Below are 13,878 nucleotides of genomic sequence, written 5' to 3'. Positions count from 1 at the left end.
TTCCTTCCGTGAGTTGAAGAATAGAAGATATATAAGAATTTTGCTTTCGAATTTTCATATATATTGTGTCATTTAGTTTAAGCTCGAAAAATAAAATGTGTATCTATTTGATTTTTATAACAATAATTTGACTTCAACCAATTTAAATTAGGTATATAATTGATTTTTTAGTCTGATCATGTATTAATTAAATTATTTACAGAGGTTTATATATCAATTTATCATTTTAAAAATAATCAAAGCACTCAAATATTTTTACTCCTTTAAATAATAGTATAGATACAATAAAACTTTCAAGATCTTTACAAACAATATTAAATTCAAAGACATGAACGGTGAAAACAATTAATCGCTGGTCGTTAGAGATTAGTTTGGTAACTAAGATAATTTATCACAAAAACTCTTGTGTGGGACGGTCTCACGGATCAATTTCGTAGGTTGAATATCTTATTTGGGTCATCCATGAAAAGTATTACTTTTTATGCTAATAATATTACTTTTCATTGTGAATATCGTAGGGTTGACCCGTCTCAAAGATAAAAATTCGTGAGACCATCTCACAAGAGACATACTCTAATTGATTTAATTTTGGAAAAAAGAAATAGTTTAATCTGAATATTAAAGCAGCATCAGTTTTGGAAATTGAAAATAATTAATTCGGAAATCAAAATATATAGTAAGATCTATTTTTTTTTTCCCTTCGAGATATTATTGTTAGTGTCTATATATTTGTGCACACCCCTAATGTTTATGTGATAAATGTTAATAGAAACATTGGTCCGTCATCATAAGACTTTTTTGGCAAGTTGGATACTCGATAATATGGACAAGCAATCCAATTTAACAAATAGACCGTTCGAATTTTTCTTTTTAAAAAAATCACCATTTATTGTGTTCCTTAATCGGGCACCCTGCCCGTGCAGGCAGGGAACGGCCCGGATCACTCCACATGAGTGATCCGGGCCCACCACCATGTATAAAAAAAAAAAAAATTGGCTCAGATTTTTCCGAGCCGTTAGATCTACCCTGCGAGCAGTGCTCGCAGGGGTAGGGTCTATTTTACCATCGATCGGCCATATTCTCGACAACGATTGGGCAAATGAATGGTCATAAAGTTGGTCAATTATGGAACACAATAAATTATGATTTTTTCTGATATATATACTTCAATCACATGGCGAGATTCATGGTTTCCATTCTGTGGGATCAGTTTTCAAAATGGTTATGCGTAAGAGACTGTTTTTTCTTGTGAATACTACTCTCATGGCATGTTTGGCCATGGCCTTGACCAACATAACCACTGATCAATCTGCGCTTCTTGTATTCAAATCCGAACTCGGTTTAGGATCTTCTCATGTTTTGTCTCAAAACTGGTCCGATTCTTTCCCAATATGCAAATGGATTGGAGTTACTTGCGGTTTTCGCCACCAAAGAGTGATTGCTTTAGATCTTTCCGACATGGGACTTGATGGATATCTGTCGTCACAAGTGGGAAACCTCTCGTTTTTAGTTTCACTCAACTTGAGTGGTAACAGTTTTCATGGCCAAATTCCCAAAGAGTTGGCCCAGTTGCATAGACTGAGATTCTTGGATTTTCGGTTCAATGACTTTGCAGGTGACATCCCTTCTTGGTTTGGAATCTTCGTTGAACTTCGTTTCTTGAATCTTCGGAACAATAGTTTTACTGGTTCGATCCCGAGTTCCGTCACAAATATGTCCAAGCTCGAAGTTTTGGATTTATCATATAATCCTTTACAGGGAAACATCCCAGAAGCGATTGGAAGTTTGTTTAACTTGAAGGAACTGCTATTACAGTTCAACAATCTTAATGGAGTTATACCAGCTTCGGTTTTCAACAAATCAGCAATGGAAAAGCTTGCTTTCGCCGGGAATAGTTTGTCTGGTAATCTCCCGGAAGGAATGTGTCACGGCCTCTCGAATCTGAAACAGTTGTCTCTGTCTTGGAATGAGTTGGAAGGTCCAATACCGCCAAATATTTCTGAATGTTCCAACCTCAGTATTCTCTCCTTGTCATACAATAAATTTAGTGGCTCCATACCGAGAGAAATTGGAAACTCGAGGGCACTTGAAATATTGTATCTTCGCTCCAACCATTTTACAGGTACGTGTTTTGTTTTTGAACAAAAAATTCGGTTCAAGTTTCACTAAGGTGAGTTAAACTGGACCTTTGTAGCCTTTCTAACTACACCTGCCTAAGGTGTTATATCCTATACGTTTGCATAAGCTTTTTGTCTCTTGGGGCATAAAATTTATTGAGAACCAGCCTTCTAAGGTTTCTATCCCTCCATAGGTGCAACCTCTGGAACCACAATAATTCTAAGTTACAGGGAATTCCAACTCGACATCTTTTGACAGTAATTTTCGAAAGAGTTTCTCTAGATTTGTTAGCTCTGTTCAGAGGTTACATTACCTGAGTTTCTGCTCAAGATCTTGCTCATTAATTAACATAGGCCAATTATGTAAATACGTATGCTATTTTATTTAATATTATTAACGATCTTTTGGAATGGTATCAAGTCCTTATGAAGTTTAGCTCTTTTGACAGGTGAAATCCCCGAAGAGTTGGGTAACCTTGGAAAATTGAAGGAGTTAGTAACGCAAGATAACTTTCTTGTGGGCTCTATACCTTCATCTATTTTCAACATTTCCTCATTACAATATGTTAATCTCGCAAACTGTAATCTAACCGGTCCCTTTCCGTCTGCTATGTGCTCTTCTCCTTCCCATCTTGAAAGGGTTTATTTCTATGACAATGAAATAGTAGGTCAGATCCCAGAAAGCATCGGCGAATGCTCAAAGCTTCGGATTTTGTCATTGTCCGACAACTACATAAATGGAAGCATACCAAAAGGAATTGGAAACTTAACAATGCTGCAAATGTTGTATATTGCCAATAACAAATTGATAGGTATAATATTTGTTGAAATAGTAGCTTGTGAATCCGAGAAAGTGATATTAAAATGTTGTTTTTCAGGCACAATTCCAGAAGAAACAGGCAATCTTTACAATTTGGAGGTCTTTAACTTGGAACACAATCACTTAACCGATAATATCCCAGAAAAGATCTTCAACATCTCATCATTAAGAAAGATAGTTGTTCAATGGAATCAACTTTCAGGTTACCTTCCATTGATTTTGAGCCATGGGCTACCTAATCTACAAGAACTCATCCTCGGTCACAATTTTTTCTATGGCGAAATCACTGATTCTGTCTCGAATTCATCTAAACTCGCATTCATCAACTTCTCTGCCAACAATCTCAGTGGACAAATTCCCAACTCTCTAGGAAAGTTGAATTTCTTGCAAGCGTTGGACCTGCAAAAGAACAACTTTGTTAGTGAAACAACAGACCTAAGCTTCATCAATCCTTTGAAAAACTGCAGCTATCTAAAATATTTAGTTTTAGGTGATAATCCTTTCAATGGAATTCTTCCAGTTTCTATCGGGAATCTGTCGACTTCGCTTCAATTTTTTTTTGCTTACAGATGTGGTCTTTGGGGCAGCATTCCTGAGTCATTTGGAAACCTTGAAAATTTGGTTACCTTAAGTCTCTTCGGTAATGAACTCACTGGAGCTATTCCTAATACTTTGGTGAACTTGAAAAAACTTCAAGGATTAGGCCTGCTGGACAACAAAATAAGTGGATCTATTCCTAATTTTCTCTGTAGATTAGAGAATTTGAACGGGATACGGCTTGAGCAAAATCAATTCACTGGTTCTATCCCTGATTGCATAGGAAATCTTACTTCTCTAAGAGAAGTTAACTTGGGGAACAATAGATTAACTTCTGTCATACCCGCAAGCCTATGGAAACTCAATGATCTTCTCCAGTTGAATTTGACTTCAAATCTTTTGACTGTTTCTCTGCCTTCAGATATGAAAAATCTCAAGGTTGCAAATGTTCTCGATTTGTCAGGAAATCAACTCTCAAGCATCATTCCTAGTTCCATTGGAGGCTTAGAAGGCATTATAACTCTTTCTTTGGCACGAAACAGATTTCAAGGAACTATTCCCGAGTCAATAAGGAAGTTAGTTAGTTTGGAGTCGCTAGATCTTTCACACAACAATCTTTCCGGAACCATACCAGCGTCACTAGAAGCACTTCAGTATCTCAAGTACTTTGATGTTTCTTTTAACGAGTTAAGTGGTCCGATCCCTGCTCGTGGTCTCTTTAAGTCCCTTTCGAGCCAATTCTTTATGTCTAATAAAGGACTTTGTGGTGATCCTAAATATGGAGTTCCACCTTGTCACGAAAATACAGAAGTTGAGTCGAACAGGAAAAAATTGATTCTTCGTGTAGTATACATTTTCTTGGGGATTTCAGCGCTAGTTCTTGGCATAACCTCGTTGTATATGGTAGCAAGGTACCGCAAGAAAAAAAATTTAGTAACTTTGATAGAAAGTTCAGTTAATGCTGCACCATCACGAGTCCCATATCACGAACTTGCAAAGGCAACTGAAGGGTACAGCGAGAGCCATTTAATTGGCACAGGAAGTTATGGTTCTGTCTACAAAGGGAGGCTTCAAAATGGAGAGGATGTGGCGGTAAAAGTGTTCAACTTGCAGTCAGAAGGCGGATTCAAGAGTTTTGATACTGAATGTGAAGTCCTGCGCAGGCTTCGTCATCGAAATCTTTGCAAAGTCATTAGTAGTTGCTCAAATGAAGACTTCAAAGCATTGATTCTCGAATATATGCCAAATGGAAGCCTCGAACAGTGGCTATATTCGGAAAACAAGTTCTTGGATATTGTTCAAAGACTAAATATAATGATAGATGTAGCATGCGCACTAGAATATCTACACCACGGTTACTCAATACCTATAGTTCACTGTGATTTAAAGCCAAGCAACGTGCTCTTGGATGATGATATGGTTGCCCATTTGAGCGATTTTGGAGTCGCTAAGCTATTAAGTGATGGAGTCAGTATCACGCTCACAAAGACCCTAGCCACATTAGGCTACATTGCACCAGGTAAACATGCCCTTTTTCACTCCAATACTTCATCAATCAGAATTTTTTTACTGTCACTTGTCATTTGATGAACTTCTTTGTTTTCTTCGGTCTCCTAGAATATGGTTCAGAAGGGTTGGTATCCGTGAGATGCGATGTTTACAGCTATGGTATAACGTTGATGGAAGTTTTTACAAAAACGAAGCCGGACGATGCAAAATTTACTGGAAATTTAAGCCTAAGGAGGTGGGTGAATGATTCTGTGCCTAATGCACTTATACAAGTTATAGATTTAGATTTGTTGAGAGCAGATGAAAAATATTTCAATGAAAAATTACAATGCTTGGTCTCGATAATGAGGATAGCTTTACAATGTTCCATGGAGAATCCTAGAGAAAGAATGATTAGCATGAAATCTGTTGTTGTAGAATTGAAGAAGATCATTTCTCAGCTCCTTCAATATTGTCCACAAATAGGCGGTGTTTGAATGAAATGTACTAATATTCTATGAAATTAAAATTATTTGGTTTTTGGTAGTAATATTTTATTTTATTAGATATAATGTAAGTTGATTTAATATATATATATATATATATATATATATATATATATATATATATATATATATATATATATATTATTGTTTTTAATTCATAAAACTAACTAACCTCAAATTATTAATTGCTCAAAAATTATAATTAATATGAATTCATAATCTATGTTAAATGTGATTACAAAATTTATTCGAAATTTGTTATATAAATATTGCATAATTAAAATAACACTTATAATTATAATGATGATTTATAAACAAATAGTTTGAATGTATGAGTCCTTTTAACCAGGTTAATGAGATTGTACAAATAAATATTTGAGTAGAACATGAAATTATATTGAATAAATAATAATGTGTTTTGTGGTTGATTAAATTTGAAAAATATTAAATTAAATTTCTTTCATTTTCGATAATTAACTAATATAAATATAAATAAAAAAACCCTTAAAATACAATATTATAATTTCAATTCAATGATTACACGACGTTGGATAAAAATTACAAAAAATTTGATTGGATTGAATTATTAAATCTAAAAAACCAACCAAACACAACCTAATTATATATATCATATTTTTTTTTCTTTCAATTTTTTTTTTTTAAATATCACATATTCAAGAAAACAATATATTTTTTCATAAAGCATTCTACAAAATTACATACATATATATAATATGGAAATAATTGTTTGTCTGTTAATTTGTCCAATTTTGGATTGTTATTCAAAATTTGCAGAGTTTGATTTTGGCACACTAACTTTTTTTTTATTATTATTTTAATTAGTTATTCAAAATTTCCATTTAAGAATATTTGATATCTCAATTAAGAGATGCTCCAACAAATACTTGTTACATTTGGTTGATCTGCTCCTTTCACAGACTTCATACAATATATCTTCTTATCATTTCCTTCTCAAAAAAATGGCTATGGTCAAGTGAGATGATAGCTTCTCCTTAGACAAATGCTCTGCCAACTTTTCTGCATACTTCTCAAATACCACATCGCAAATCATGACCATGCTAAAATGGCTGGCCAGCATTGGCTCGATCATAGCCCGAACACTATCCGCCACAACTCTTGCAATTCTACATTTTTCGTCGTCTTGGTTAGGATCCCATGGGACTGGAAAAATTTCCAATTTGAAATACCCTTCATCACTGATTATCGTTGCAACTTCTCAAGGGCACATGACGTATATAGGCACGTTAAAAGGATATATATCACCCGTCCCTGTTATTGTAAACGAGTTTTTAAATACATACACAAAAGGACATTGACAAATTTTGTAGTACGTAGGATAGGGATGAAATTCAATGTGGAAGATTCCAAAATGGTGGGATGACCTAAGCCATGGGTAGGGTCTGCCGTGGGAGACGTTCTGCTGTTTTGGTTTGGAGTTCCGTTTTCAATCAGACAATGGGAAAAGGACCAACAAAATTCTTTATTAATCAACACAAATTCGATTACCGCACTTTAAAATATTTTAAAAAAATTCATATTCTATCTATCACAGTAAAATAAAAAACCCCATCAAAAAATATTTACTCAAATTATATCTATTTTTCCTTCTTTTTTTTAATCATTTTTACTTTTTAGGTACCTAATTTTATTAAAAAAGATACGTCACAAAGCGCTAGATAGTAGATAGTAATAGACAAATTGATTTATTATGTTAGCCATGTGGCCGCCGTAAATCATCGTCAATACAAATTCAGAGGATCATTTATTGTGCAAGAAAGACTATTAATTTTATTTAACTGTTCACCTTCGGACAATTTTTTTATTTTATATATTATATATAACCACACTGTTGAATGCAATTTAATCACACCTGCCAATAATTGTGATATACAACCGAAGCGGTCGGGTCAAGGGGAGCTATAAAAGAGAAAAAACAGATTACAACAGCGAACATCGATGTCTGCGAGAGACAACGCCAACAAAGAAATAATAAGACTGATATTTAAGATGATATAAGATATCATCAGTATCTTATATCATCAGCAGTAAGATATGTTCTTATCAGAACTTATGAATTTGACTGTTCGACTAATTGATAGTTAAGTAGATACAACTCGTCTTTTTATTATATACGAGGCTATATTGTTATACTTTCATAATTGCTATGAAACGAATCATTGACCTGTAAATTAACGGGAAATCATATATTAGTTAATAGAATAGAAATAGATATTAGACAGACAAATGGGACAGGAAAATTAGTGGACTCAAAGCTGCGAGTAAAAGAATAAATATTTATATAAATCGGACAAGTTCACGAGTCATCGATCACATGCCATGGCCCATTTCGGGACACGGAAGTTCATTCATAGTAGATAATATAAGCGACTCTTAGTTGTCACTCTCTTCAGGTAATCATTATGTTCATTTTATATGATATAACCGACAGTAGTAATCAAAGTATTCGGATCAAATACAATTCATAACATTGAACATAAAACTAGCAATTTAAACTATATAATATATAACAAACAAATAAATAAGTAATCTGAACTCAAGTACTACTCAACGTTATTTGAGCTTCACGTGAAATAGTTCCTAAATTAGACGGACTTGTTCCAGCTCCATCAAAACTAAGCTCCTTCACAAGCGGCACGACCTATTAATGCATGGTTTCTAAAAAGTTGGATTGTGATATTATAATAAGTTATATACATTTTCGATAAAACTGTAATTGTTCGATCTTATGATTAGTATCGGAACTGAGGTCGCATTTTGGATTTTCATAACTCGCAATATATTATAATTATTAGAATTGAGATCGTCAGAGAACAACGACAAGTATTTTTACTCGAATAATAATTAAAATAATCATTGAAAAACTGATACACTTTTTTTTAAATTTTAAATTACATAATTATTGTACATTATAAAACAACAACCACTCCATAACTCTTTTTTTTTACAAAATATAGCAACATGAATGATAATTAATATAATAGTTTTGGAGAGGTGTCATCACTATATTAAAAAAAAAAAACATATCAACGACAAGAAAAGGGTTACTAATAATGTCCACGAGAGATTTCTGATGCATTGAGAATCCATGAATGAGAAGTTGCCTTTCAACCATCTTTTATCTTTAATCGAGCTTCCATTTCTTCTTCCACTCATCATTTACAGATAACTCCGATATTCCTTCAATGGCTACCATTCCTCCATTCTTCTCCAACTTCATCTCGTTCTTCATCCTCCTCCTCCATCTCGGCTGCTTCTTCACTGCCTCCCGCCGCCACCAGCGCCGCAGCGGCCACCACCACCTCTTCTCCTCCGCTTCCTCCTTATCCAACTTCAAGAAGAGACTAACCCCGCCGGCTAAAAACATCGCTTCTCTCCTCAGACGCCTCTTTTTCTTCCCTTCTTCCTCCTCTGATCCGATCCCTCATCCTACCTCCATCCCATCTCCTTCTTCCTCCACAAGATCCTTACGTTTGAATCCTCCGGCCATTGTCTTCCCCACGGAAGAGAATAACAGCGATAATCCTTCATTCTTGCCCACTGATGATATCTTCCCATGTTCCATATGCGGCGAAATCTTCCAGAAGTTGGCTTTTCTTGAACAGCACCAGTCTGCGAAACACGCAGTTTCGGAGCTCATCGATGGCGAGAACATCGTCCGGATCATATTCAAAATGGGTTGGCCGGAGAAATTAAGACACCCCACCATCCACCGGATCCTGAAGATTCACAACAGCTCAAAGATCCTAACTCAGTTCGAAGAATACAGAGAGATTGTGAAGTCAAAAGCAGAGGCCAAGATCAAGCCATCGAGGGATGAAAGATGCATCGCAGATGGAAATGAACTATTAAGATTTCATTGCAACACTTTCATGTGTGAATTATCGGATTCAGCCATCTGTAATCACCCGTACTGCTGCGTCTGTGGGATTATCAGGTCCGGATTCTCTTCGAAGACAGATGGAATCTCCACGTTCCCGACAAGCTGGACGGCACACGTAGCGATACCGGAGGACATCGAGGAGGAGTTCGGGTTCATGAACGTGAAACGGGCCATGCTCGTTTGTCGGGTCGTGGCGGGCCGGATCGGGTGCGAACCGGGCATAGTGGACAAGGAGGATGCCGGTTTCGATTCGTTGGTGGGTCGGGGCAGTGGAGGGTTCGAGGAGGAGCTGTTGGTGTTTAATCCAAGGGCTGTGCTTCCCTGCTTCGTGATTGTGTACACTGTATGATTAATTTTGAGTGTGATGTGGCGTAATATCTCCCGTTGATATCAATGACAATGTTCAATTTAACATTGACGTGTTCTTGTTTTTCTTGTTTAATTAATTTAAAAAAATTTAATGTTACATTCATTTCATATTATTTAATTTATTTTTTTTTGTAATAGCAAGATTGGGGAAAATGCATAATGCATAAACAAAATTTATATTTGAGGGTTGATAATATAACTGAAAATTGTTGCGATCCTCATATGACATGATATAATAGTATTAAAATACAGGATCGTAGAATGAATTTTCATGTGGAGAGATGATATATAGGTCCATCAAAAATTACACAAAAAATCTTAGGAAATTGTATTACGGGTCAATTTAGAAACAAATATCCAACTCGACCAAGTTCATAAAAAATATTATTTATTATGTCAAAATATTACTTTTCTTTATATATATAGATCACATCAATCACTCTCAATAATATAAATCTATAATATCATCTCATAAGAAATTTTACTCTAAAAATTACCGGCAAAAAGAAAACATGTAAGATATATGAGTAAACGAAGGTGTAAGGACATCTCCAATCCTGATCTTTTTTATTTTTTAAATTTTTTTGTTTTTATTTATTATAAATATTTATATTAAATATTATAAAAATTATTTAAATAATAATATGATATTATCATATTATTTTAATAAGTAGATATATTTAATTAATATTATAATATTTATTATATTATTTTAATAATTATATATTTAATCATAAAAATTAAAATATTTAACTATAAAATTTATAAATAGATTTGTAAATAACTAATAAGAAAAAAAAAATCAAATAAAAAGAATATTTCAGAAATATTCTTTTTTAGAGTAATATTTGAAGTAGACGGATTGAAGATGAATATTGTATTTGGTGCAGAAACTGCACTACTGTAAAATAGAGTTGCTTTAAAATAGGGTTTTGGATTGAAGATAACCTAGAATGACTAAATTTAGTTTTGAAAAGAAATATTTTATACAAAAGATTTTACATACCATATCTAGATTGTTATAGCATCTCACAAAGTCATATACACATGACTCAAAAAATCATTGAAACTTGTCAAATGTGTTTTTTCTCGCTCGATAAGAACCTACCAATAACACATAACCTGTCATATTATCGAGGTCGAGCTAAACTGCTTATGGCTTCGGATGCTGTGGGCAGTTATCGATGATGACGTCTATCAAGAATTTCAATCCAAATTTTTATGAGGTATTAAAGATATTAATTATTTTTCAACCTAAATTAGTTTGGAAAAAAGTTGATTCCTAAACCATATGGTGATGTTTGGCGTGGACTGTGGGGGTCGGTCTAAATTAAAGTAGGAAATGAAGTGGTGAATCGAGACTTTTTGCTTTAATTGTCATACTATATTACAGGTGACTTGCGTTAAAGCCAATTATTACATTATATTTTTATAATGACAGAGACCCCATTTTTTTCCATCAGTCGCCGTTGGGTACTTGAATACCTCACTATTACGGTTAAATGTAACTTTTACTTGGATATAAAAAAATAATGCTAAAATCAAGGGAAATACATATGGCCATTATGATAATAAAAAAGAAACTAAAAATGATTTTAAAAAATGGGTTAATTATTTTTTTGTTGGGGCCAAAAATAATTTTAGTCCCTTCTGTTTGTTACGTACCACAAGATCCGTCAACTTATTCACGGTCTACATAAGCCTTTAATCCTCGATTTTAATACATCATTCGAAAATAACGAAAGATGGGTCAAAACAGTTTGAATGGGTTTCATGTGAGACGGTCTGAGAGGCTCAACCCTACTGATATTCACAATAAAAAATAATATTTTTAGCATAAAAAGTAATACTTTTTATGGATGACCAAATAAAAAATCTGTCTCAGAGATACGAACCGTGAGACCGTCTCACACAAATTTTTGCCAAACGGTTTTGATCCCGAAACAATATGCATGAAAACAGTTTTTGCTCCAAAAAATAATATGAATGAGAAAATGTAACTACGGTGTTTAGAACAATGCAAATTTTTTAAAGATGTGAACTTTACATACTCTCTTTTTTTACTTATCGGCGACCAACTTAAATGTCCAACGACGAGGATAAAAAAAAGAGAGGCTAAAATCCATAGGTTTAGGGGTTTTTTAGCACATTGTTATCAAAAGACAAAAATGGTGAAGTTACACATATTTGAACGGACAAATAGTATATCATAACAAAACTAAATTGAATTAACTTGAAAGTTGCTTCAAGTGTACATCCAACAATCTATATTTAATTTTATATGTGAAGTCTATGACCCCACATGTGAGAATGAATAATACAACCTGTGTAATCTCTTAAAGAAGATACCTCGTTAATGGTTATTTTGACTATTTTTTTTAGTTATTATGACTTATGGGAAAGTAATAAGGGAAAAAAAGCATAAAACGTGTCTATAAGTAGGTGGTGGAAGCATAAAAAGTTTTCTATAAAATGGTTTCCATAGTGAGGACATTCCAACAAACCATGATTTGGGATGAATCAAGTTTCACGCTGTTACTTTTTATCCCAATAATCCTCCTGAATCCTGAGATGCCCCATTCAGCATAATTGCACTTCAATTTGGTTTACAGCCACCCAAAAGTTGGGGAACCAATTAATTACAACAAGCACTCTGATATGGACAAGCACTGAAGGACCAACAACATCTCAAGCCAAACAACAAGGACCAGCCCAATTCAATGCCCAACTAACAAATCCACGTGCAAGCAAACGTGTGAGAGAATAAAATTGAGTATATTTTCTTCCATCCGGAAAAAAAGAAACAAGTAAAACCACACAATTTCGTAAAATACGCACTCGATTCCAAAATAATTTCCTAGTTTGCTATACAATTTAAGGTAAGACAGCTCGATTTTTACTAATTTTTCTAAGTTATTGACATTTCTAAACCCGGATTGCTAAAAATATTCTGATTAAAAATTAGAAAATTTAAAATTTTATTTTAATTTTTCGATTTTTTTTTTAAAAGAACTTTTAAAAAATCGACTGAACATCTGCACGCGGGCTAGTTACAGATACCGGGCTAGTTACAGATACAACCATCATCTACATAATAACATCCAAGTAGTTAGTTCTTAATTTTCTTAAAAGCCACATTAACATCTTTAATGCTGATTCTGTCGTATGGAAACTCCATGGAGCAATTTACAGTCAATTCCATTATGGAATAAGCAATTCAACATGTGTTGTTAATTGTCCCACATCGGTTGGTTAAATAACCCGAGAGTTGTATATATGGGCTTGGACAATCTTCCACCCTTGAGCTAGATTTTGGGGTTGAGTTAGGTCCAAGTTCCATTCTTAACATGGTATCGTGTTGGACTTGTCCATATCGGTTGGTTAAATAACTCTGGTGCCTTTACTTTAATCCAACTCTTTAGGTTCATTTCTTGGCCAAATCTTTTATCACTAGGCTTCATTCTTGTAAAAACTTCCATCAACAAAATGCCGTAGCTGATCGCTTTGAAAATAAATCTAAAATCGCTGGGGCGGACAACAATTTATAGTGAAGTAGTGTGTTTTACCTGGTGCAATGTAACCCAGTGTCTCTATTGTCATTGTCTGTATGGTGCTTTCTCCATCCCATAGTAGTTTTGCAATGATAAAATCACACAAATGTGCAACCATATGTTCGTGTAGCAGTATGTTACTCGGCTTTGAGTCGCGGAGAATTATAGGTACGGGACAATCATGGTGGAGATATTCCAAGGCACTGGCTAAATCTATCGTTATGCTGATTCTATCGATCAAATCTAGGAACATGTTCTGCTAATACATCCATTTTTCGAGGCTTCCATTCGGCATATATTCAAGTATCAATGCCTAGAAATATTGATTTGAGGAAGAGCTAATGACTTTACATAGATTGTTGTGGCGGTTTCTCAGAACTTCATATTGATTTGAGGAAGAGCTAATGACTTTACATAGATTGTTGTGGCGGTTTCTCAGAACTTCGCATACGACTTGGAAACTCGTGAATGCATCTTCTGATCATTTCGAGTTGAAGATCTTTATGGCAACGTTCATCCCATATTTAAGCGTTCCTTTGTAAACAGTTTCCAAAATTCCCACTGCCTA

At 34.3% G+C, this 13,878-nt stretch overlaps 2 protein-coding genes across 3 annotated transcripts; both read left to right on the top strand.

The window, feature by feature from the left end:
• The first annotated feature begins 1,204 nt into the window (after positions 1 to 1,204).
• On the top strand, positions 1,205 to 5,485 carry LOC140825883 (uncharacterized). 2 transcript variants are annotated; one of them, XM_073187902.1, is made up of 4 exons: positions 1,205 to 2,122; positions 2,567 to 2,929; positions 2,996 to 4,993; positions 5,092 to 5,485. In XM_073187902.1, exons 1-4 carry the CDS (start codon positions 1,219 to 1,221, stop codon positions 5,457 to 5,459), a joined length of 3,633 nt encoding a protein of 1,210 aa, XP_073044003.1. In that variant the 5' UTR covers positions 1,205 to 1,218; the 3' UTR covers positions 5,460 to 5,485. The 2 variants fall into 2 exon arrangements, with proteins under 2 accessions (XP_073044003.1, XP_073044004.1); XM_073187903.1 differs by having other exon boundaries at positions 1,205 to 2,126; positions 2,862 to 2,929.
• Positions 5,486 to 8,533: 3,048 nt separating this feature from the next.
• Positions 8,534 to 9,869, top strand: LOC140828139 (uncharacterized). Its single transcript, XM_073191125.1, has one exon. The coding sequence runs from the start codon at positions 8,693 to 8,695 to the stop codon at positions 9,737 to 9,739; it is 1,047 nt and encodes a 348-aa protein (XP_073047226.1). The 5' UTR covers positions 8,534 to 8,692; the 3' UTR covers positions 9,740 to 9,869.
• The last annotated feature ends 4,009 nt before the right edge of the window (positions 9,870 to 13,878 follow it).

This window comes from Primulina eburnea, chromosome 3 (assembly GCF_022965805.1).
Source record: "Primulina eburnea isolate SZY01 chromosome 3, ASM2296580v1, whole genome shotgun sequence".
NCBI lineage: Eukaryota > Viridiplantae > Streptophyta > Magnoliopsida > Lamiales > Gesneriaceae > Primulina > Primulina eburnea.
Note: the sequence above shows the minus strand (reverse complement) of the source record. Positions and strands in the feature narration are given on the sequence as shown.

Bases quoted from the DNA above. Each gene is read 5' to 3' on its own strand.
- LOC140828139 (XM_073191125.1), top strand. From the start codon at position 8,693: ATGGCTACCATTCCTCCATTCTTCTCCAACTTCATCTCGTTCTTCATC.
- LOC140825883 (XM_073187902.1), top strand. From the start codon at position 1,219: ATGGTTATGCGTAAGAGACTGTTTTTTCTTGTGAATACTACTCTCATG. The intron at 2,123-2,566 runs GTACGTGTTTTG...CTCTTTTGACAG, and splicing joins TCGCTCCAACCATTTTACAG to GTGAAATCCCCGAAGAGTTG. The intron at 2,930-2,995 runs GTATAATATTTG...GTTGTTTTTCAG, and splicing joins TGCCAATAACAAATTGATAG to GCACAATTCCAGAAGAAACA.